General features: G+C 39.9%; 1 protein-coding gene and 1 non-coding gene across 7 annotated transcripts in view; both read left to right on the plus strand.

Moving 5' to 3' along the window:
• Nucleotides 1-24,616, plus strand: part of DAB1 (DAB adaptor protein 1) — a 473,979-nt gene that overhangs the window by 308,528 nt on the left and 140,835 nt on the right. For all 6 annotated transcript variants that reach the window (XM_077149515.1, XM_077149510.1, XM_077149513.1 and 3 more), the window contains 2 exons: nt 5,629-5,768; nt 9,885-9,983. In XM_077149515.1, the coding sequence (XP_077005630.1) occupies nt 5,629-5,768; nt 9,885-9,983 (239 nt within the window). The remainder of the gene's footprint in view (nt 1-5,628; nt 5,769-9,884; nt 9,984-24,616) is intronic.
• On the plus strand, nt 23,464-23,570 carry LOC143675148 (U6 spliceosomal RNA). The gene has a single exon (XR_013171392.1). It is a non-coding gene; the product is annotated as a U6 spliceosomal RNA (small nuclear RNA).

Consider the following 24,616-nt stretch of genomic DNA (forward strand, 5'->3'; position numbering starts at 1 on the left):
TGCTCAAGATGTGCTCATGAAAAATTACCCTTTTAATGGTGGAGCATTTAATGAGAAACTGGACTGTCTACTGCATAAGTGCCCTTCATACAAATTAGCTTGGCCCTGGGTCCTAATCTAAATTGGGCTTCCTACTTTCCTCTAAATGACCTAATAGTTTCTTATTAATCTCTGCCCTTATTCACCTGATCTGGTTCTGCCTCCTTTTATGAATCTTCTTCCCCAGCTGAGTTCTGTCCCCTGACAAATATCTCTTAAAGCTATCACTTTATCTGACTCATGGGCAGTTTTTGGACATAATATGGTGACTGGAAACCATTTGTTCCACTTTCAAACTGCCTCTCCATCCCCCAGTGGATTTTTAATGCTGCCAGTGTATTCAGCATCACAGATTTGAGCCAGGTAAGTCTTGGGTATAAGGTAAAGATGGAGCTTTAATAGGGAAGCAAGGTAAATGAGAAGTTTTTTTTTTATTTTTTTAGTTTTCCAGGGTTACTGTGACAAATGCCACAAATTGCTTTGCTTAAACAACAGGAATTTATTGTCTCATAGTTTTGGATGCTAGAAGTCCAACATCAAGGTATCTCCAGGCCATGCTTTCTTCTTGGAGTGTCTAACTTTCTGGGGCTGGTTTACCAGAAATCCTTACCGTTCCCTGGCTTGTATATGCATCTCTGCCTCTGTCACGTGGTGATGTATGTCTCCTTCGCTGGTTTCAGCCCACTGGGTCCGAATTTCCTCTGCTTATAAGGACCTCAGGCATAATGGGTTAAGGTCCACCCTGATTGAATTTGACCTCATCCAAGTGGGATCTTCAGAGTTCCTATAATCAAGTGAGTTCACACCTACAGGACCTGGGGTTAGGATTTGAACATGTCTTTGAGGGGGACAGGATTCAATCCCACAACCGGGACTGAAAACAAAGAATGCAAGCAAACCACAAACTTAGACTTTAGCACCAGACAAGTCTGGATTCAGATCACACTCCTTTCCTAGCTGTGTGAGTTTGGAGATGAAGTTACTTCATCTCTTACACCTTCAATTTAGATCCTTGTCTGCATAGTAGTACCCACCTTTAGGATTGTTTGCAGAGTTTTATGACTTAGTACATGTAAAGTCCTTTGTATAGAACACGATAAGTGCTACCTGATGTTATCATTATTGACATTTGGGGGAAGTCCCAAGTAGATAAAGAGATGTTATTAGCTAATGGAATACTATCGTATATTGAAGAAGCAGAGATGATGTCTATTATAGAGTAAAATAATGTTCAGAAGAAATCATAGATTGAGCCAATATGCCGTTCCTACCAAACATTATGTAACAATGAGGGAGAGGTGATTGTAGTTATCATGGGGCCCTGTTCTTTAGGCCAGATGCTGATCTATAGGGTCTATTCTTACAGATGTTCATCTTTGGTTCTTAGATCTTGTCTTTGACATCTGCTCTCACATAACTCTGAGGTTTAATTTTTACAGTGATTACAGTTTCATCTATCTGTAGGGTGTTTTTTGTGGAATATTATTTAAAGGGCTTTAAAGGGAGTCATCAGAGATGTAGTGGAGATGCAAGTGGGAGTTGGGGAACACAGGTTCAGGTCTGGCTCTACAGATGCCCCTCCTTTTTGCCCCTTCCCACACCCATGTATCTTCTACATGCTTCTTTTACTAAACTGATATAGAGGCAACATCTGCAATTTACAGAAAACCTACCATGTGGCAGATTCTAAATATATGATTTGCATATACTTTCTCACCTAAGTTACTATTCATAGCAATTCTTTAAAGTCAGTTTTTTATTCTCATTGAACAGAAAAGGAAACTGAGGCTCTGAGAGTTCAGTTGACTTGCAAGTGAGAAAGCCATGATTTTTAACAAGGTTATCTGCCTCTAAATCTTGTACCTTCTTACACACCAAGTATCAGCTATTGCATCTTTTCATTTGCCATCATGGAATAATTTCTCAGTTCCCAACCAGAACTTGAGTTCTTAGGGGCACAGACTTAGTCTCATTCATCTGTTGCCAGTGAGTAACAGCAGCTGGCACCAAGGAGATGCTCTGTAAGGAATGAATGAATAAATGAATGAAATGAAAGCCATGGTTTGTTAATAGAAAAACATTATACAGTGGTTAGCTATTGGTTTTTTTCTATTTTGTTCATCCTCAGATAATTCTCAACTCCACATTATGGGAAGGCCTTAGTTTGCACATCATAAAGATAAAGAGAAATGGTCTGAATGATCTCTAAGGACCTCAATTCTAAATTTCTGACATATGAGGGAAGTCATGATGAAGGAGGAAGCCACAGTAAAAGGTGAAGGATGTTCTGGGAGATAACTCTTGAAGGACTAGGGAATTCCTGGTTCAAGAACCACCACATGTGCAATGTCTACTCAGAGACTAGGTGAAGCATGATGAGGCTGGAGATGGGTTTGAGTTCCTAGGTGTTCGTCCTCTTTCTGACCGTATGAACTTAAACAAGCTACCTTAATTTTATGACCTTCCTCTTCATGGTCATGTGGAAAATGGAAACAGCTGGGTTGTTGTGAGGAGTGGGGTAAAGTATATAAAACATCTCATTAAAGCATCTGCTCAGTCCGTAGTAACTTTACTGTCCTTATATTACATGGATGTATTTCAAATTCTGGTTGATGTGTCTTAGCAAAATATTATGTTAACAATTATTGAGAGAGTCTGTTGCAAGGTATGGATACATCATAAAGTAGTGTAGAAGCATATTTCTGTACACACATGAGTTAGCAAAAGATATCATAAAACCATTTTTTTTATAATTGTCCCCGGGTCATTACTTGATGCAAGGCAATTACTCTGGAGTCTCACTATAAAGCAGCCCATGGAATTGGGTATAAGGAGGGTCTTGGGCCCTGGCCAAAATCAATTTAAAGTTGGAAATGTCACAGAGACTTGGTGCTAATGGTATTTGAGCTAGAATTTCAGACCTAACCTATAGTGGGTCATTATCATGTATATTGTACATTGTGTTAGTTGCTTTACACAGGTTTTCTGATTTATCTTTTTAATATATATTTCTATTGACAGATCTTCACACACATACAATCCATACATAGTGTACAATCAGTGGCTCATAATATCCAGGGTATAGTTGTGTATTCATCACCTTGACCATTTTTTAGTATATTTGCGTCACTCCAGAAAAAGAAATAAAAAGAAAAAACTCATCTATCCCATACCTCTCATCCCTCCCTCTCACCGACCACTAGTATTTCCATCTACTCAATTTATTTCACCCCCTATGCCCTCTATTACTTATTTTTTTTTCAGAGATATAGAATGTTAATATAGAGAAAAGAAATAAAAGTAATAATAATAGTAACAAAAAAACAAAAAACAAACAAACCAAAAACAAACAAACAAAAACAAACAAACAAACAAAACCTATAGCTCAGATGCAGCTTCATTCAGTGTTTTAACATGATTACTTTACAATTAGGTATTATTGTGCTGTCCATTTTTGAGTTTTTGTATCTAGTCCTGTTGCACAGTCTCTATCTCTTGAAGGAAAGTCAGATATGATATATATAATACAAAAGGCAAAATGGTAGAGGAAAATATTATCCTCTACCATTTAGAGTTAATGGACTCTAAATGTTAATGGACTAAATTCCCCAATCAAAAGACATAGATTGGGGCGGGCCGCGGTGGCTCAGCGGGCAAGAGTGCTTGCCTGCCATGCCGGAGGACCCCGGTTCGATTCCCGGCCCCAGCCCATGTAAAAACAAACAAACAAACAAACAAAATATAATAAAATAAAGATGTTTCCCTTTCTTCCTTCCTTCTATCCTTCCTTCTATCCTTCCTTCCTTCTCTGTCTTTCTAAAAAAAAAAAAAAAAAAAAGACATAGATTGGCAGAATGGATTAAAAAAACAGGATCCTTCTATATGCTGTCTACAGGAAACACATCTTAGACCCAAAGATAAACATAGGTTGAAAATGAAAGGTTGGGAAAAGATATTTCATGCAAATAACAACCAGAAAATAGCAGGAGTGGCTATACTAATATCCAACAAGTTAGACTTCAAATGTAAAACAGTTAAAAGAGACAAAGAAGGACACTATATACTAATAAAAGGAACAATTAAACAAGAAGACATAACAATCATAAATATTTACGCACCGAACCAGAATGCCCCAAAATACGTGAGGAATACACTGCAAACACTGAAAAGGGAAATAGACACATATACCATAATAGTTGGAGACTTCAATTCCCCACTCTCATCAATGGACAGAACATCTAGACAGAGGATCAATAAAGAAATAGAGAATCTGAATATTACTATAAATGAGCTAGACTTAACAGACATTTATAGGACATTACATCCCACAACAGCAGGATACACCTTTTTCTCAAGTGCTCATGGATCATTCTCAAAGATAGACCATATGCTGGGTCACAAAGCAAGTCTTAAAAAATTTAAAAAGATTGAAATCATACACAACACTTTCTCGGATCATAAAGGAATGAAGTTGGAAATCAATAATAGGCGGAGTGCCAGAAAATTCACAAATACATGGAGGCTCAACAACACACTCTTAAACAACAAGTGGGTCAAAGAAGAAATTGCAAGAGAAATTAGTAAATACCTAGAGGCGAATGAAAATGAAAACACAACATATCACAACTTATGGGACACAGCAAAGGCAGTGCTAAGAGGGAAATTTATTGCCCTAAATGCCTTTATCAGAAAAGAAGAAAAGGCAAAAATGCAGGAATTACTTATTTATTTTTATCCGTATTTTTTTACTTATCTGCCTATGCCCTGGATAAAAGGACCATCAGACACAAGGTTTTCACAATCACACAGTCATATTGTAAAAGTTATATCTTTATATAATCATCTTCAAGATTCAAGGCTCCTGGAACATAGCTCACCAGTTTGAGGTACTTCCCTCCAGCTGCTCCAATATGCCATAAATGGAAAAGGGATATTTATATAATGATGAGAATAACCTCCAGGATAACCTCTCGACTCTGAAATCACTCAGCCACTGAAACTTTCTCTCATTTCTCTCTTCCCCCTTTTGGTCAAGAAGGCTTTCTCAGTCCCTTGATGCCAGGTCCCAGCTCATCCCAGGAGTTTTGTCCCACATTGCCAGGGAGATTTATATCCCTGAGAGTCTTGTCCCTTGTGAGGGGGAGGGCAATGAGTTCACCTGCCAGGTTGGCCTGGAGAGAGAGTCTACATCTGAGCAACAAAAGAGGTTCTCTGGGGGTGGCTTTTAGGCATAATTTTAAGTAGGCTTAAGTTCTCCTTTGTAGGGATAAGTTTCATAGGAGTGAACCCCAAGATGTCCAATTTATTTTAATACTCAATTGGTTACATTTAACTCCTTTGTGTGTATGCTTGTGTGTGTGTGTTTGCCTGAGAAAACTGAGGCTCAGAGAGCAGCAATTTGCCTCAGGATTTAAATGGTAGGAACCATTACCTGCATCTAGGAGTAACAGCATTACATTCTGCTGGGTGTAACGATTTGGCTTTCTGAGGACATTAGGAAACCAGAGAGTGAATCTTGGAATTGTGACTACTTAATGTGAAGGGAGCTGAACACCTATATGTCTGAATTCTGCTTTTCTCTGTTTCTAGGTCAGGACCGCAGTGAAGCCACTTTGATAAAGAGGTTTAAAGGTGAAGGCGTCCGGTACAAGGCCAAACTGATTGGGATTGATGAGGTTTCTGCTGCTCGGGGAGATAAGTTATGTCAAGATTCGATGATGAAACTCAAGGTACTGTGCAAATATTTTATTTTAAATATCATGGGTTTGATATGAATGAGAGAAAGAAATAAAATGAGACAATATCTGGAAAGCAGCCCCACATGGCCTTTTCTTTCATAAATGCTTAATAAATCACAAGGATTATTTTTGTTTATGCTACACAAAATTTCTCCAGAGTTTAACATATATATCAGATGCTCAGTCTCCCTTTAGTATAGCTTTGGGAATCATGATTTTTTTTTATAATCTTTTCTCCATTGATTTTCTGAACTGTGTCTTCAATACTTTCTGTTTTCTGGTTTGTTATTTTTAGCTGGTACGTAAGCAAACTTTATTTTAATAGTTATGTATCTATTTTAACATACACTAGAAAAAGGTATAAAAGGCATCAAAACCATGATTGCACAAATTATCACTTTGGAATTGGTTTTTGCATCTATTCTTTTATAATTATACAATTTTACATTTGGGGATCACCTGATAAAGGGCTGCTTTCTTCCTCTCCCAAGTTGAAATTCGACTGAGAAACAGACAAAGGAGTAGAACAGGAGAAATTTTAAATTTTGACTTTATGACTGATAAATGCTAGACTGGAGAACGTGACTTAGATACACAGCCACAGTGGATATCCTTGAATGAGACAGGCTGCTCCATTTGGTCAGTGGAAGAGTTGGGTAACTGCAGCCCCATGTTTCCCTAATCTACCCTGCCCCAGAGGAGGACCTGGACTCCTGCAGAGATCAGACCAGTGTGCAACCTCTCTGCCAATCGACCATGGCACAGAGAGAGCCCGGAGACTGAGCCAAGTATGCTCAGCGGCTTCTCTCAAGCTCCGCACGAGGTTAGATCCATGACTGCCTCTGGAGGAGACCCTAATGAAGGATGAGAAGAGAGGCCAGGACCTTGATTCTTGACTCTTGCTTAAGTCCCTCCACATGGGACTAGGCAAATAAAGATTTGCTCTTGACAAAGAGTGATTACAAGACGTCAAGAAAATGTTATTACTTAACCTTCATCTCCAAAGACCTGGGTCTCACCCAGAATCACAAGTCTCCTGAGGAGGGCAAAGAAGCTGATACATCTTTCCCTAGTTTCCTAGTAGATAGAATTTCACAAAGTGTCTGTCACCAGTCACTTCATTTGCCAGCTGCCTTCGTAGAAGCACCGAAGTCTAAGTGGATAAGAGTCAGGAGTTGACCTCTGCTCCCTGAGGTTTCCCTCATCATCAATGTTGGGCAAAAGTAGCTGAACCAGGCCTGACAATGACACCCTACATTGCAAATGTGTGTATGCGTGAGTGTAAGAGAGAGTGTAATGTGTCTATGTGTATATAGGAGAGTAAATGTATCTGTGTGTGTGTGTAAGAGTGTGTGTTGTGCATGTGTGTGAGATGCTAGCAGCACAGTTCTCATATGTCACCCTTCATAACTATGAGGTCTCCAAAGCCCCAAGGGTTTGTCCTACCATGCCTCACTCCTTTCAGATGCACTGAATTTGCTGAGGGGTTCTTGGGTCCCAGACAGTTGTGCTTCAGTATTTGCAAGTTGCCAAGGAGAATGCTGGCATTTCATCTTCCAGTGATTTTTCTCTAGGAAACACAGAAACATAAATGATCGATTCTACATTTGGCTACCTGCCCAGGAAAAAAAAAAGAGACAAAGAAATACAAAATGCCTTTTAGCCTTGTAAAAGACCTACTTGTCCATGTTAAGCCATATGAGAAATAAAAAATTTCTGTTTTCCTTTACCAAACTCTGTGAAGCTGATGCATTTTCTTGTTTTAGAGAAGTTTCTCTTGGATTGCGTAAGTTTAATTGGGGGTTCATATTGTGACCCGTTGTCTGTTCATCAGCAAAGCATCCCAACCACTGTCCTCCTCCATGTCCTCCTCCTTCACCTTCCTCCTTCACCTCATCATCCTCATTCGTTTCCAGTTTGCCCTCTACAAAGCACTTTCATGTGTATCATCTCTTTTGATCTTGAAAGTAGACATTGGTCTCCCTATTCTCTAAATAACAAACTGAGGTCCAGAGAAGTTAGAGGATTCGCCCCAGAACTTTATTTGATCCTTGAGAATCCCAGAATTCAAACCGAGATCTCAGAGACCTGTCCCAGTGGTTGGCAGCACACAGTTTTATAGTTCAAGTACATTTTGGTTTGTATCTGAATATATTTTATCTTGACTCCCCAACTTGATTTGAAGCTCCTATCAGTAAGTTCCTGCACAATAACTACATGTCACTAACTCTCAAACTGGACAGCTTCTCAGAGACATTTGCCCAAATGGTGGCATCTGAAGCTACGGGAGAGGAGGAACTCTGCTACAGATAGTATCAGGAGGGCCAACTGAAGAACCCTAAGTATATAGTCAGAGTCCTGATAAAAACAGAACCCCCTGGATAGTTCAAAGCAGGATACTTAGTGAAGGAGCTAGTTGCAAAGAGCAAACAAGATTAAGGTAGTACACAAGGGATGGTGAGGCACCCAGAGACCAATAACAGTGGGAAGCTGTTAGTGCCCCTAGGAAGAATTATATTTACTATGGAGCCCAACAAGAATCAGATTGTGGAGGAGGTCCCCCTCTCCAACAGAACAAAAAATGTAGTTTGGAGTGACATGGCTACTGCTAGGAAAGTAGCATCAAAGTCAGGCAGGAACTGGAAAGAAATACCCTGACCTTTCTCTCCTCCCACCCTATGACCTCCTCCCTCTGCTCACATTGGAGGAGAACAGCTGGACACAAAAGGGAAAGGAAGCTCAGGAAATCAGGCGATGCAGTCTGCAAGGATCAGTCTCTGGGCATGAAGCAGGTCATGGGAAGGTATTTGTATTCCAGTTTGTAACTGGGAAAAGGGAGACTTAGGATGAGTTGCTTTGCTAAGATCATACAGCTGGTAACTACCAGGGCTGAGAATGGAGAGCCTGTTGTGTTCCCGCATGTGCTTTGTATGTTTTGTGGAAATCACAGTCAGGACCTCACTGGCACCCACCATGCTTTGTGAGTCTTCTCAAAGCCCTTTCGTATTTATCATCTTATCTGATTCTTTTAAGAACTCTCAGTTGGACAGTGTGGCAGGATTGTTATAAAAAAGGCATTCTGGTAGGCTCTGGCATTATATGAAAAAAGGCTAAATCCTTATATGATTCCCTAAACGAAAATGAAGGAGAAGGATCTCCTCTTATGGATTTTCAGGCCAGCAAAGGCTGGTTTGAAAATTAAAAAAAAAAAAAAAAAAAAGTAATATGAAAATAATGAGAGAGGCAGTGCCTGCCAATCTAGAGGCAGCTAGGGAGTTTCCTGAAACCCTAAAAAAATAAAAAATGTACACAGATTTTCCAGATCTTGGGGGTACCACACCTCTAATTCCTGTGATGCAGAAGGAATAACTGTAGAATGAAAGCCCAATTGTGATACACATTTACATTCTGATTGACTCATATATGTATCTTTATTTTATAAAAAGTTTGGGTAAGTGGGGGAATGTATCTTAATAAACAGAGTGCATTTAATAGGTACTTTCCTCAAAAGTACAGGATTGATAAGGAAAAAAGGTAGTGGAAAATGCAAATGACTTAGGGTAAAAATTATAAATCACAAGCATATACCTGTAATGATCATATTTTCAAAACATAATTGAGATAAGTCTGGCAATAGTTGCATCTTTAATTTTCTTCCTAACCTCTAAAACTTATTCATATGAAAATTTTTTCCAGAAGTATAAAATTAAAATCACTTTTAGGAATGTGTATAGTGACTCATTTAATTAAAAGATGAAAACCATATCCAATACAAAATTCAGGAAAGATATTAATATAAGGACCACATTGTTTTCATGTTGGGATCCCCAAGGCTGTGTCAAAAATAGACATTCAATAAAGCTTGGTTAGTCAAATGAATGAGTGATCACGTATCTATTTACACAATGTTAGAAGAGCTGGGACAAGTATTATCCTAAAGCATCCAGAAGATGTGAGCATGTTGTGCAGAGAAACGAGGAAGGGACGGAGGGAAAGGATTACCCATGATCAGTAGCATCAGTTGATGGTATCTGACATGCCTTTGGGACCAGAGGGAATTTTCAAATGAAAACACTGAAGTAAAAACCATGTCCTTCCATTCAACAGGGTGTTGTTGCTGGCGCTCGTTCCAAAGGAGAACACAAACAGAAAATCTTTTTAACCATCTCCTTTGGAGGCATCAAAATCTTTGATGAGAAGACAGGGGTAAGTAAAAGAATCACCTGGCAATGTGAAATTGAATCCATTGACAGATGTGCCCTCAAAAGTCTCTACTGTCTGGGCAGGAATATCAAACAAGCATAAAAACACATAAAGCAACTGCCAAACTTGATCAACTGTGATTGTCCATCAAAGGGAGTCTCTTTCCTGATCCGGCCACAGTGTTCCTGCCCCATGTTTCTTACAATGTAATCATGATAAAAGTGTCATACAGACCTGGTAATCTAATGGGAGATTGATGAGCTTTGAAGAGCTATGAGGAAAGTGACAGTTTAAGTGAAATTTCTCTGTGTGATGGCAACTTTAATGACATGCGTTCTGGAGGGAGACATATGTAGGTCTTTTGACTCGGTCAAAGCATCCAGACTCTCTTGAGTTTAACCTGTAGCACCTTGCAATTGCTGTAATCAAAAAGAATAAATAGAGTTCTCAATCTTAAAAAAAATCTATCATTGCATGACCAGGAAATGTAAGGGCTGATATGTTTGTTGAACCCACTAAAGCAGTTGTTTGAGTTTTCATCAACCTCAGAGCTGCAATTAACTCCCAGGCTCATCCCCAGAGATCATCTGACATTGCCAGTCTTTCTCATTGACAGTAAGGGAAAAACAGAAAAAAAGCTTTATGATCCATTTTGCCAGGAGAGCAAGAGTCATGAGAACATGTTTTTCTTTCATTCATTCGCTGATTTACAGTTCATAAAATGTCACATTTATCACTTCCCTTGAACTTCACAACAATATTTATCAAGCACTTTTTAAAACAATCAACCTCCAAATTACTTAACCTTGGTCATTTTGTGTTACTATTTCCTTCCGTCTGTTCTGACTAGCTACCATGAGGATAGTAGCAGGTTAATTTAAAAGTAAAGATGGGTTTTCTTGAAGAAAAAAATAAGTTACAGAAAAATAACTCTTAAATAACTGATAATAACTTCCTTTCATTGAGTACTTTCTATGTAAATATATACAAGGTGCATTTTAGTCACTGTACAAACTTTATTCCATTTCATTCTCACAATAGCCCTGTGAGATCAATGATAACAGTGACTTCAACAAGTACATATTAAGTGTCAGACATTGCTGAGAACCAATTGTAAGTCCCAACTCATTGAAACCTCACAACAATCCTAAGTGGTAAACGGTGTTGTTACACCCATTTTGCAGTTGAAGACACTGGAAATATAAAAATTATGTAACTCGCTGAAAAGTAAGTGGTGGCAGAGACAGGATTAGAAACCAGGTGGGCTGGCTCATGAGTCCTTCCACTTAACTATAATATCTATTACATTCAAGATAAATGACTTACTCAAAACTAGGCAACATAGGTCTTGGGCAACACATAGGAAGCAGAGATGCTTCTAGCTTGTAGAAACTTGGAGGGCATTATTGATCCTCTGGCATCCTTTATGGGAGTCAGGTAATGTGGATTTAGTATAACTTGAAGAGATACTTACATAATGATATTCTAAACCCCATTTATTATGTGACATCATCTATAGTCTCTTCCCAATACACTCCTGCTCCTTACCATAACATCCAACATAACCAAAGAGACTGGAGCAGGCACAGAGGACCAGAATCTTTATCTGGTCCAGAGTCCATGCGTCAGGCTTTGCTGTTCCATCATGAACCCCATTATTCAGGTGGCTGTGCCCAGATAATTAAATTCCTAACCACCTGGTTTACAACTAATAAGGAGATGTGGTTTACGTCATTCGCCTTAATCTAAGTCCTTGGTTGCAGGTGTCTATCCTGGCTCCCAAGAAAGATACCATCAAAGCTCATGGAACTATTTTTGATTCTTTAGCTGGATACACAGAGAACAACTGCAACATCATTTTTTTAGCCCAAGGTCATTTGGTTTCCTGGAAAAAATGTCAGATCCCTGGTAGAGAATCAGGAAGGAGGCAAGCTTAAATGTGTTCTGTTTGGTTTTGTCCACTTCAGTTCTGTTTGATCAACATTAGACCGCTGTTGCATAAGACTTCTGCAGCTTTCCTTGTTTATATCCCTCAACACAAGTCTTGGGGAAAATGGTTGACAGGAATAAACACATTTAAGACTGAAATAGAGATAATAAGGGGTAAGACCACCCCCCTTTAGTAGTCTTCACATCTCCAAAGGGTTGTCTACAAGAACACAGAGCTAACTTGTTCTGATGGAACCATGGCCAGGAGATAGAAATCTCAGGGAGGCGGTTTTAGGAAATAAGTAGAAAAGAATTTTACTATCAGTCAAAACCTGTTCAACAGTTCGATGGAGCTTCTATGTGAGTGGGTTCACCATCAGAGAGTCGAGCAACAATTATATGGTGGGGATATTGTTGAAGGGATTTAGTGAGGGGATGAGGTGTTGATTAAAGCCATGCACCTTGATTTCTGGGACTCAAGTTTTGATTCTGTTTCTCCCTAAATAAGTCTTTTGATGTACTTTATCTGAAAACCTGCATTGGAGATTATGAGCAGAAACTATTTACTGAACCTTTGTCATTGCCCAGCAGGAGACTGACTGAATTGTGCAGGATGGAAGTCTAAGTGAAGTGTTTTGCCCTACATATCAAAGAAATGGAAAACTGGGTCTTTGTCATTTGGAATGACAAATTTTAGTTGTTTATCTTCTCTGAGGTATTTCTGCTCAAGCCTGACTGCACTTTTTTTTCAATCCAAGAAAAGAAACATTAGCAGAATGTGACAATAGCTGGAATTTTAAAATCCAAAAGCTGTCAAAAAATGGTTTGATCCCAATTAAAGAGACCCTTTGCAGCAATTTACACCCTGTCTTGAATTTCAAAGGGCTCTTGATCCCAATCCTTATGTGAGTAAATTTTGTTTTATATATTAGCATGTTGCAGGGAATAAATAAATATTGAAAGCTATTCATATTTTCAAATACATAGACATTGCTAATATATCAAAGGGATCAGTGGGAGTGCAGAAAATATCATTTATAAACATGTTATTAGTAGTCATAGGAGCAGTAGTGATTTCCATGTGGCAAATCAGGAATAGAGACGGTTTTCATATCAATATGTTATTAAATCCTCATATTAGATCAAGTAGATGGCAAGGCAGGAGTGACATCATCTTCATTTGGCACATAGGGAAACTGAACTGAGGTTCTAGGAGTGTCCCAAACTTGAATGTGGACTCAGAACAGACCTTCCAACTCCAAATCCTGTCTTTCCAGTGAAACTCGATGACTCTCTTCTCTCTCCATTTGCAATTTTATTCCATACTGTTATTACAATTTTATGCCGTAAAGGTAATAAAAATAGCAGGACCCAAAAGATAAGTCCATTTCTTATGATGCAGGGCAGGGAACTCTTCCAGGTGATGCAACATACTTAGTCTCACAATTGTGGATGAATTTTGTTTGTTCATTTGGTTTAAGCAACACTTACTTAGTTCTACTGTGTGTGCACATTACAACAATTCTGTGAAGTAGATGCTATTATTAGCCCCATTTTACAGATAAGAAAACTGATCCAAATAATTTTTCAGTTAACAGCTAATAAGTACTAGAGCTGTGATTTAAATACCAACAGTCTGTTCCAGAATTCTTGACGCTAGTAATGTGTTGCTAATGGTAACAAAACACATTTTATAAATGAGTTCCATTTATATACATATATACATAGTAACACAGATTCAGTATTATCCCTATGTTATTGTTGCCATCATTTATTTTTATTCTGATGTGCTTTTCTGAATGAAGATAAAAGGAGTGGCGTTACAGTGGGGACTGGCCATAGGATAGTATGTTGTATCTTGAAACTTCATCCATAGTTTGTCTTGCATAGATAAAATGTTCACATACGCTAGTTTGGCAGTAATGTAGTAGATTCTTTTCTGTGCCGTGCACTGCTCTATTTACTGGCGTTCAAAGACGAGTAAGATACGGTTCTTGCCCCTGAGCTGTTTACAGTCTTGTGGCAGAACCAGACTCAGAAACTGAAGTGATGGTGGCTACAACACAAGTGTGAACAAAGAGGTACTTGTTCTTGTTTGCTAGCTGCCGGAATGCAACACACCAGAGATGGATTGGCTTTTAATGAAAGGGAATTTATTTCATTAGTTCTTCAGAGGAAAGGCAGCCAACTTTCCAGAGGTTCTTTCTTATGTGGGAAGGCACAGGATGGTCTCTGCTGGCCTTCTCTCCAGGCCTCTGGGTTCCAACAACCTTTCCTGGGGTGATTTCTTTCTGCATCTCCAAAGGCCTGGGCTGAGCTGCGAGTGCTGAGATGAGGTATGCTGCACTGCTTGGTCTGTGCTACGTTGGGCTCTCTCATTTAAGCACCAGCCAATTAAGTCAAATGTCATTCATTGCAGCAGGCACAGCTCCTAGCCAACTGCAGATGTGATCAGCAACAGATGAGGTTCACATACCATTGGCTCATGTCCACAGCAACAGAACTAGGTGCCTTCACCTGGTCAAGTCGACAACTGAATCTAACTACCACAGTACTCAAGGAATTGCATTCTAGCTTTGCCTAGCAGATTCTTGGATATTTTTTACAGAAGAGATCACACTGGCTTAACACTGAGGGAGTGATATGGAGGGAACCAGGTAAACAAGTGAGGGAAAAGCAAACAGTATTCCTAAATGCACAAATGTCTACAAATGAAAGATGTGCATTCATTCGTCCTTTCCTACAGGAAATATTTATTGAACATCTGTTCTGTGCCAGGCACCGCCTTAGGCTCTGAAACCGCAAAGATGATTAATGCTGTATGTGTTTGTTCACCACTGTATATCTATCTAGTTAGTGCAATGCTTCACAAATAGTAGGTGCTCAGAAATACTTACTGCATAAAAAAATAAAATGATTCAGTGATTAGAAGTCAACAGATGTACACGGAATAATTAGGGCATAGCAGGTAAAGAGCAAAAAATGTCCCAGGATATCAATATTGTCCCTTATAACCAATGGGTAGCTGTATTTTAAGGACAATGGCTGCACTTAAATTTCAGGACTGATCTATGAATTTAATCTTTACTGAAAACTGGATGTCAACTGATTTGAGTCTCAACAGGAAAAGGTTCTGTTCTTCCCTGCATCTTAACTGGATGTTTTGAGCAGGAGTGAGGGAGAGCATCTGGGATAGAGGAAGGAAAACCAGCCCCAGGGAGGGAGACAGAGAAGAAGAGAAGGCTACAGAGCAAGCTGCTGGGGGCTGGTGGCATGTGGGGCCCGGCAGTCTCTGTGGGACCCAACAGTCTCTGCAGCATTCCCATCATCCTGGGAGCTCGTGAAGCACTGCACAAAAACTAGTGATGCTTATCCCATAAGAGGGAGTGTGGGGTTTATAGACTTTCATGAATACTGTCTTATTTGATTCCCAACAATTCTTCAAGGTTCTTTTAATCCCCCTTTTACAGATGAGTCAACTAAGATATAAATGGTTTGCACAAGGTTACCATGTGTAGCAGGATTTGAATTCAAATTCAGATTTTATAATTCCTAAGCTCATTTTCTTTCCTTTACTTCAAAGGTTCTCAGCTTTCCTGGTTCCACACAGCCTGAGGGGCCTTTTGGAAATTTATGTGGGCATTACTGATGATTACAGCAGTTGGAGAGGGTTGGGTATATGGGAATTGTTAGGAGACAGGAATACTAGACATTCTGGAATGCACAGGATGGTCACATCCAATAAGAACTTTTCCTGGGCTCTGTGACTTTCAAATGTCTTCCCAGACATTCATGCAGATGAAAAAACCTGAACATAGAACCTAACTCCTTTTCCATATAAAGAAGGTATTTCTGCGCAGTGCTCATGATACTACATTCTCCATAAATGCAACTAAACTGAGAGAAAGATGTAGTTTTGTTTTATTGATACCTCATCACAGGTTGTTCAGCATTTTTGAAAATCGCATCACAGTGATGCTGTTCATATTTGAATTTGCCAACAGCATTGCTCTATCAGTCACATATGTAGCTCTCACTCTCACATGATTCCACTTATTTGGACCTTCCTTTAAAATGTCATATATTAAGAAAAGAGTGTGAATGGTACTGAGTTAAATATTCTCTTAAACCCAATGTATTTATTGTAAGAAGATGCAAATATGTTTGTCGTTATATCCTTCTGTTGTAGTTGTAACTAAGTTCATTTATCCATAGAAATTCACATTTCAAACCTTCATATTATAGATGGGGGATTTTGTAATTTGTAAACTTTTATGTGTGGAGTAGAACTAGTAAGGGGGTCTTATAAAATATTTGTTATAAAACAGGAGAGTTGGGTCCAATAGGATTGAGAACCTCTGCGTAGGTCAAGCTGCCATTTTCACCGGTTCATTTCTTCATTGATTCCTTCCATGAGTACATATTGAACAGAAGGGACATTCTGCTTGAAGGGTAGGGATGAGCCAGCCTGAAACCTTTCCTTCGAGGAACGTACAGTCTAGGAGGTAAGATAAAGACATCCCTATAAATAACTAACAACTCAAAGCAAGAATAATGGATATAATAAGAGAAAGATATAAAATTATCAGGAGAGTTCAGAGGAAGGAATTATTACCTACATCTGAAAAATAATATGGTATGGTTTAGAAAAAAGTGGCTGAAGCTTGAAGGATGGACAGGTTTGAAGTTGGAGAGATAAGAGGACTAGTGTGCAGGCAAAGAGAATAATGAAGAATATCTGTGAAGGTCCTGAAGTGGGAAAGCCATGGGTGAGTGAGATGCTTGGTTGGTCTGGACAGGAAAGTGTGTGATTGTTAGTAGTGGGGGATAAAACCGAGAGGGTAGGCAGGGGTCAGATCCTGAAAGCCCTAGAATGCAGATCAGAGTTTTGATGGACTTGTGTCCATTATAGCCTCAGTCATTATTCAACGTACTCGCTAACCCTGAAGCTATACTAGAAATACGGGGAGCCAAGTGCAGTGACCACAGGGCCACCTCTAGTCCAGAGGCACCTGAATGCACATTTGGGAAATGTCCCTTTCTTTAAAACTCGTTGCCTGTTGCCATGGAGGCAACAAGAATACATTTTTGATGATTATATACTGACTAGTTTTCTCTAGTCAGAATTATGCAGTGCACAATCTGCCCAGCCGTCTGCAGCAGAACCTGGGAGTATCACAATTGGATGAACAGGGGGCCAGGCAGGGGCAGTCTTACCATTTCCTACACACGCCGTGCACCATCCACTTTCATGATTTGTTCAAGGTGACCCTCGGATGTCCTTTGTTCTTCACCTGGTGAACATCTCATCTTTCAGGGCCCAGTAGTAATAACAGTAATACAACATAGTTACCATTTATCAAGCCCTTTCTGCAGGTACTGGCTTTATTAAAACTAAGTGCTTTAGGAATTTCACCTTCTCAGTAGGATTCAGATCCAGGTCTGAATCCACAGCCCAGTGTAGCACCAGCATCATCAAGGCCAAATGGCATATGGAAGGAGCATGGGCTCAAGATCCAGGAGCCTTGGATCTGCCCTGACCAGCTGTGTGGATATTATGCAATTTTCTTAACGTTTGTGACTCTGTTTACTCATCTGTAAGATGGGAATAATAAAAATATCTATGTCTTGGGGTTGGTAAATGAGGATTTAATGACTAAATGAGTATTTAATCCCCTAAACTTTAGAATAGTGCCTGGCACAATAATAAGACCTCTTTACTGTGCTTGTTATTGTAATAGCTATATTGGCACCTTACCCGTGCAGTCTTTTTAATGTCCACTAAACAGAATTAAGAAATGTGTCTGTAATGCTCCTACAGCATCCTGTGCTCACCTTTATCATAGCACATAATCTACATCATTATGAGGTCCCCAACAGACTATGAATTCCTTGAGGTACCTTGTCTCATCCATTGCTGTATATACAGGGTCTATATTAGAGCCTGGCATGTGACAGAGGTTGTCATTCATTAAATATTAAAAGGAGAAGTGAAGGTAGTCAGGGAAGGAGGGAACCAGGAAATAATGAAAAAGTCAAATTATTATGAAACCCTAATTATCTGGGCCAGATATTGAAGACCAAGATGCTACATATAAAAGATGGTAATTTGTCCATCTAGGCAGGGTGTGCAGCAAAAAGAATCTACATGATTCAGGGTTACCCAGCCATGAGACGGCAAAGATGGAAGGTCCCTTAGGCATCAGCTAGCCCCCTCATTTACTAATGAGAAAACCTAAACTAAAAGAGAAGAAGTGACACCTGAGACCTCCCGACAAACTGCTTCCAAAAGCCTAGACTTGAACATCACTCTGGACAGATCTGAGTTACTGTCTGGTGCCCACAAAACAGAAAGTAGAAAATGTCCCGTGCCCTCCTGCCATTTCTTTAGTTTGCCTTTCTTTACCCTCTAGGGCATTTTTCTCTACACTGTCCTCATGCTCTTTGCTTTTTCCCTTCACCATTCAGGGCTCACACATCCCCCACGGTGGTTTTAGGTATATAAAAAATACCTAACGTTTAGGGGGAATAATTGGGCTGCCATATGTGTAATGTCTTGTTGAATATATTGGATTTTAATTTACCACAATAAAAATCAATTTATAGCTCAAAGCCGACATAAATTTAGAAATTGGCAGTGTCAAGAAGCTGCCTTGGTAAGATGATATAGAGGGCCACAACAGGGGGGAAAAAGGATATTCCTATCACCCTGGCATTGAGCCCATCAATGTTTGGGGGCAGATTTGGTAAACTCAGCCAAATTATGTCTTTTCTCGTAATGGATCTTCTTATCAATCTCAGTCTTTGGGGAGGAAAGGAGATAATATTTTCTGTGCCAACTGCTTTTTCATGCTTGGTCTCATTTAATTTAATCCCTCTAAGAACTCAACTAACTAGGTATTATTATTTGTATAATACAGGTAAGGAATCAGAGACTCAGAGAGGTTAAGCCACGTGCACAGGCCAGACAGCCAGCATGTGGGGGAGCTGGGAGTTGACCCCAGCACAGACCATTTCCATTTCCCTGTGGTGTCTTTCCCCTTCAAGGTCATGACTAGGGTCTCTTGCACAGAAAGCTGGTGTTTATCTGCTCATCGGGAAGAAGAAAACTGCCCTCAGAATTAGCATGTCGCGAGGCCTTAGGACTGAAGGTTTATGAGGAACTATCTGAGGGAGTTGTGGGAACCACTAGCCTCAAAGATGAAGATACTGTGATTTTGGCAATACCTACAATATCACCTAAAAATGCTGTGTGACTTTGGGTGTGGCTCATCTACTTACTGTCCGGGCCTCTGCTTCCTCCTCTGAAGAGAGGGAGTGTCATTCTAGATCAGGGGTTGGCGAACAATTTCTTCAGGAGCCAGATAGGAAATATTTTAGGCTTCGCGGGTTGTGAGGTCTTTGTCACAACCCAACTCCTGGATCTGGCCAATGTAGCATAAAAGCAGCCGCAGACAGTTTGCAAGTGAATGAATGTGCCAGTGTTCCAATAGAACTTTATTTTAAAAAGCATGCGTCTAGGACTTCCGGAGAAGATGGCGGCTTAGTAAGACGCACAGGTCTTAGTTCCTCCTCCAGAAAAGCAACTAAAGAAACAGAAACAATACGAAACAGCTCCCGGAGTCACGACAGAGACCAAAAAGACAGCGTACCCCATTCTGGAATGGCTGAACTGGCAGGGAGAATCCGCTGCGGTGACATACCCGAGGGGCGCGCGTTTTCCCGGCCGGGGCGGCTGGTGACTGGGGTCCCCTCCACGCACGTGGCTCCCCGGTCTGACTGGGAACGTTGGATAGCGGGGCCCTCCCGTCACGCTTGGCGTCTCGGGCCAGCTGGGCAATTTGGACCGGCACTCCCCCAAGCCGTGGCGGCCAGCGACCCCCGCCTCCATGCGTGGTTTCCCGGGTCGACTGCCCCGCAGACAGACGAGCGCCACGAGCGCCACCTACTGGGCAGGAAAAGAAAAACAGAGCCCAGAGATTTCACAGAAAAACCTTTCAACCAGCTGGGTCCCACACCCAGGGAAATCTGATCAAATGCCCAGACACCAGCAGAAAATAATGGATGACACTCGGAAAATTGAAGATATGGCCCAGTCAAAGGAACAAACCAATAGTTCAAATGAGATACAGGAGCTGAGACAACTAATGCTGAATATACGAACAGAAATGGAAAAACTCTTCAAAAACCAAATCAATAAATTGAGGGAGGACATGAAGAAGACATGGGCTGAACAAAAAGAAGAAATAGAAAATCTGAAAAAACAAATCACAGAACTTATGGGAGTGAAGGACAAAGAAGAAAAAATGGAAAAAACAATGGATACCTACAATGGTAGATCTAAAGAGACAGAAGCTACAATTAGTGAACTGGAGGATAGAACATCTGAATTCCAAAAAGAAACAGAAACTATAGGGAAAAGAATGGAAAAACTTGAGCAGGGGATCAGGGAACTGAATGACAATATGAAGCACACAAATATATGTGTTGTGGGTGTCCCAGAAGGAGAAGAGAAGGGAAAAGGAGGAGAAAAACTAATGGAAGAAATTATCACTGAAAATTTCCCAACTCTTATGAAAGACCTAAATTTACAGATCCAAGAAGTGCAGCGCACCCCAAAGAGAATAGACCCAAATAGGCGTTCTCCAAGACATTTACTAGTTAGAATGTCAGAGGTCAAAGAGAAAGAGAGGATCTTGAAAGCAGCAAGAGAAAAACAATCTGTCACATACAAGGGAAACCCAATCAGACTATGTGTAGATTTCTCAGCAGAAACCATGGAAGCTAGAAGACAGTGGGATGATATATTTAAATTACTAAAAGAGAAAAACTGCCAACCAAGACTCCTATATCCAGCAAAATTGCCCTTCAAAAATGAAGGAGAAATTAAAACATTTATAGACAAAAAGTCACTGAGAGAATCTGTGACCAAGAGACCAGCTCTGCAAGAAATACTAAAGGGAGCACTAGAGTCAGATACGAAAAGACAGAAGAGCGAGGTATGGAGAAGAGTGTAGAAAGAAGGAAAATCAGATATGATATATATAATACAAAAGCCAAAATGGTAGAGGAAAATATTATCCAAACAGTAATAACACTAAAAGTTAATGGACTGAATTTCCCAATCAAAAGACATAGAATGGCAGAATGGATTATGACCCAGCAATACCACTGCTAGGTATCTAGTCAAAGAACTTAAGGGCAAAGACACAGACGGACATTTGCACACCAGTGTTTATAGCAGCATTATCTGCAATTGCAAAGAGATGGAAACAGCCAAAATGTCCATCAACAGACGAGTGGCTAAACAAACTGTGGCGTATACCTATGATGGAATATTATGCAGCTTTAAGACAGACTAAACTTATGAAGCATGTAATAACATGGATGGACCTAGAGAACATTATGCTGAGTGAGTCTAGCCCAAAACTAAAGGACAAATACTGTATGGTCCCACTGATGTGAACCGACATTCGAGAATCAGCTTGGAATATATCATTGGTAACAGAGACCAGCAGGAGTTAGAAACAGGGTAAGATAATGGGTAATTGGAGCTGAAGGGATACAGACTGCGCAACAGGACTAGATACAAAAACTCAAAAATGGACAGCACAATAATACCTAAGTGTAATCTAACTAGGTTGGAACACTGAATGAAGCTGCACCTGAAATATGGTTTTTTGTTTGTTTGTGTGTTTGTATCTTTTGTTTTTGTTTTTTTCTTTTTCCTTTTTATATATATATATTTTTTATTAGTATTATTATTTTAATTCTCTTATCTATATTAACATTCTATATCTTTTTCTGCTGTTTTGCTAGTTCTTTTCCTAAATCGATGCAAATGTACTAAGAAATGATGATCATACATCTATGTGATGATACTAAGAATTACTGAGTGCATGTGTAGAATGGAATGATTTCTAAATGTTGTGTTAATTTCTTTTCTTTTTTTTTGATTAATAAAAAAATTAAAAAAAAAAAAAAAGCATGCGTCTAGCTCACAAGCCAGAGTTTACTAACCCTGTGTTCTAGTTTGCTAGCTGCCGGAATGCAACACACCAGAGACGGATTGGCTTTTAATAAAAGGGGATTTATTTTGTTGATTCTTCAGAGGAAAGGCAGCTAACTTTCCACTGAGGTTCTTTCTTACGTGGAAGGCACAGGATGGTCTCTGCTGGTGTTCTCTCCAGGCCCCTGGGTTCCAACAACTTTCCCTGGGGTGACTTCTTTCTGCATCTCCAAAGGCCTGGGCTGAGCTGCGAGAGCTGAGATGAGGAATGCCGAGCTGTTTAGGCTGTGCTACATTGCGTTCTCTCATTTAAGCACAAGCCAATTAAGTCAAATGTCACTCATTGCAGCAGACACGCCTCCTAGCTGACTGCAGATGTAATTAGCAACAGATGAGGTTCACGTACCATTGGTTTATGTCCGCAGCAACAAGACTAGGTATGCTCACCTGGCCAAGCTGACAACTGAATCTAACTAACACGCCCTGGATGAGTATTAAGAGTTCTGGTCATTTTCTCATTCTGACCCTGTGATATGCCAACTACCCAGTGGGGTACAGGATGAGCATTAAGTGAAGATCTTGGAGTCTTCATTTTTAGGCCCTTTGTTCATTCATTGCCCTTGGGCATTGACTTTTGGATGGGGCAAATAGTGCTTTTTATAAACTTTAAAACTAAATATTCAACTCTGAAGATCTGTATTATTTATTACTGTCATTTGTTGAGCACTAATTGCCCCACACTGCTAACTGCTTGACGTACATTTTTTTTCTTACTGAATTCTTTCAATGACCCTCTTAGGTAATGTCTCAGTTTCCCAGCTGTTAAAACAAATACCACTCAGTGGGTGAGTTTAAACAGTAGGAATTTATTAGCTCACTGTTTTAAGCCTAGAAGTCCAGAATCGAGGCATTAGCAAGGCAAGGCTCTGTCCTTGAAGACTGAGGGGTTCTGGGGTTGGCTGCACAAAACCCCTGCCCCTTGGCTTTTCTGTCACATGGTGATGTCCTTTCCTTTTTCTCCTGGGTCCCGCTGACTTCCAGCTGCTTCTCCACTATGTGACTTTCTCTTCATAAATCCCCCAATAATAGGATTAAGGCCCAATCCCATGCCTTTGGGCCACACCTTAATTTTAAAATAAAACCTTCAAAAGGTCCCATGTACAATGGGTCCACGCTCACTTGAATCAATTATGGTTAAGAGCATGTACTTTCCCTGGGGTATATAATTCAACCTACCACAGGTAGGTATTATTATCCCCATTTTACAGATCAGGTGATTGAGACTTGGGGAAATTAAGGCCCCTGACCAGGGCTACTCTTAATTTTTTATCCACTTATTCACTCAAAAATATTTTATTGAGCGCTTACTACATGCCAAGGAGTGTTCTCAGAGAGTAGGATGTATTCATCAACAAAACAGTTCCCTACTCTGGAGAACAGTTCCCTACTCTTGTGATGTTTATATTCTACTTTGAGGAGACAAAAAAAAAAAACCCAACCAATAAACAGAAATAAATATTACACTCTGTTAAAAAGGTATGTGTTGTGCTCGCTTCGGCAGTACATATGCTAAAATTGGAACGATACAGAGAAGATTAGCATGGCCCCTGTGCAAGGATGACACACAAATTCGTGAAGCGTTCCATATTTTAAAAAAAAAGAAAAAAAATTATGTGTTAAGGAAAAAGAAATAAATAAAGCCACGTCCAGGTATTTCTTCCCCTATACGTTTTGTCCTTGCAGAAGAGCCTCTGACATGAGGCTACTGTAAGTCACAAATATTAACGTGCTCTGGGAGCTTCATATAACTGAGGATCAACTGAGTAATGGAGAAAGACACTTCTGAAAATTCTCATCCAAATTCCAGAGGTTGTTACACTTGATAAATCAGAGCTGTCCATTTGGGCATCTCTGCTTTTATTTAGATGGCTGATTGCTTTATATGGGGTCAACTATTTATTATTTTTCTCTCTCACCCATTTATTCTAAATTTTCATTTAAAACTCATTTTCGGTGGCTGTGCCTTGGTTATTGAATAGACGCGTCTATTTTTACAGAGACACTCCTTACAGGAGCTGTGTGCATGGAAATGATGATACTGTAATTAGGCACAGCACTGATATGATGATTCTTTGTGCTTCTCTCAAGTACTTTGCAGTGGCTGCCTGAGGAGGAGCTGCCTTAATAGCCCTGGTTTACAAAAAAAAAAAAGGAATGTATTCTTAACAGAGAGGAGGAGACTGGGTCAAAGGAAAGAGCCTGCTGAAATCTACCTCCAAATCTACAAATGTAGAGAGAGTTCTATCTGGGGAAGTGTGCAGGGGGAATCTGGAGACTAGGTGGCCAGTGTCATGGGAAGAGATCTAGATTTGATGTCAGAAGACAAGAATGTGCACCTTCACTTGAATTGTATTGATAACAACAAGAAAACAACAGTGAGGGCAGTAGTAGTAATGGAAATAGCTACAGGTTATTGATGGCTTCCTGTTGCTTTTATAAGTGCTTTATATACATCTCATTTAATACTTTTATAAATCATTGAATCTCTTAGCAGCTCAGTATTCTCCCCTGGAGCAGGAGAGCAATAGTTAGCTAGCTGATCCTCATAACAATCTTGCAAAGCAGAGATGTTATCTCTCTTTTTATATAGAAGATGACACCAAGGTTCAGAGAGGGTCTGAACAGCAAGTCTCATCTG

This window comes from Tamandua tetradactyla, chromosome 2 (genome assembly GCF_023851605.1).
Source record: "Tamandua tetradactyla isolate mTamTet1 chromosome 2, mTamTet1.pri, whole genome shotgun sequence".
Classification (NCBI taxonomy): Eukaryota; Metazoa; Chordata; class Mammalia; order Pilosa; family Myrmecophagidae; genus Tamandua; species Tamandua tetradactyla.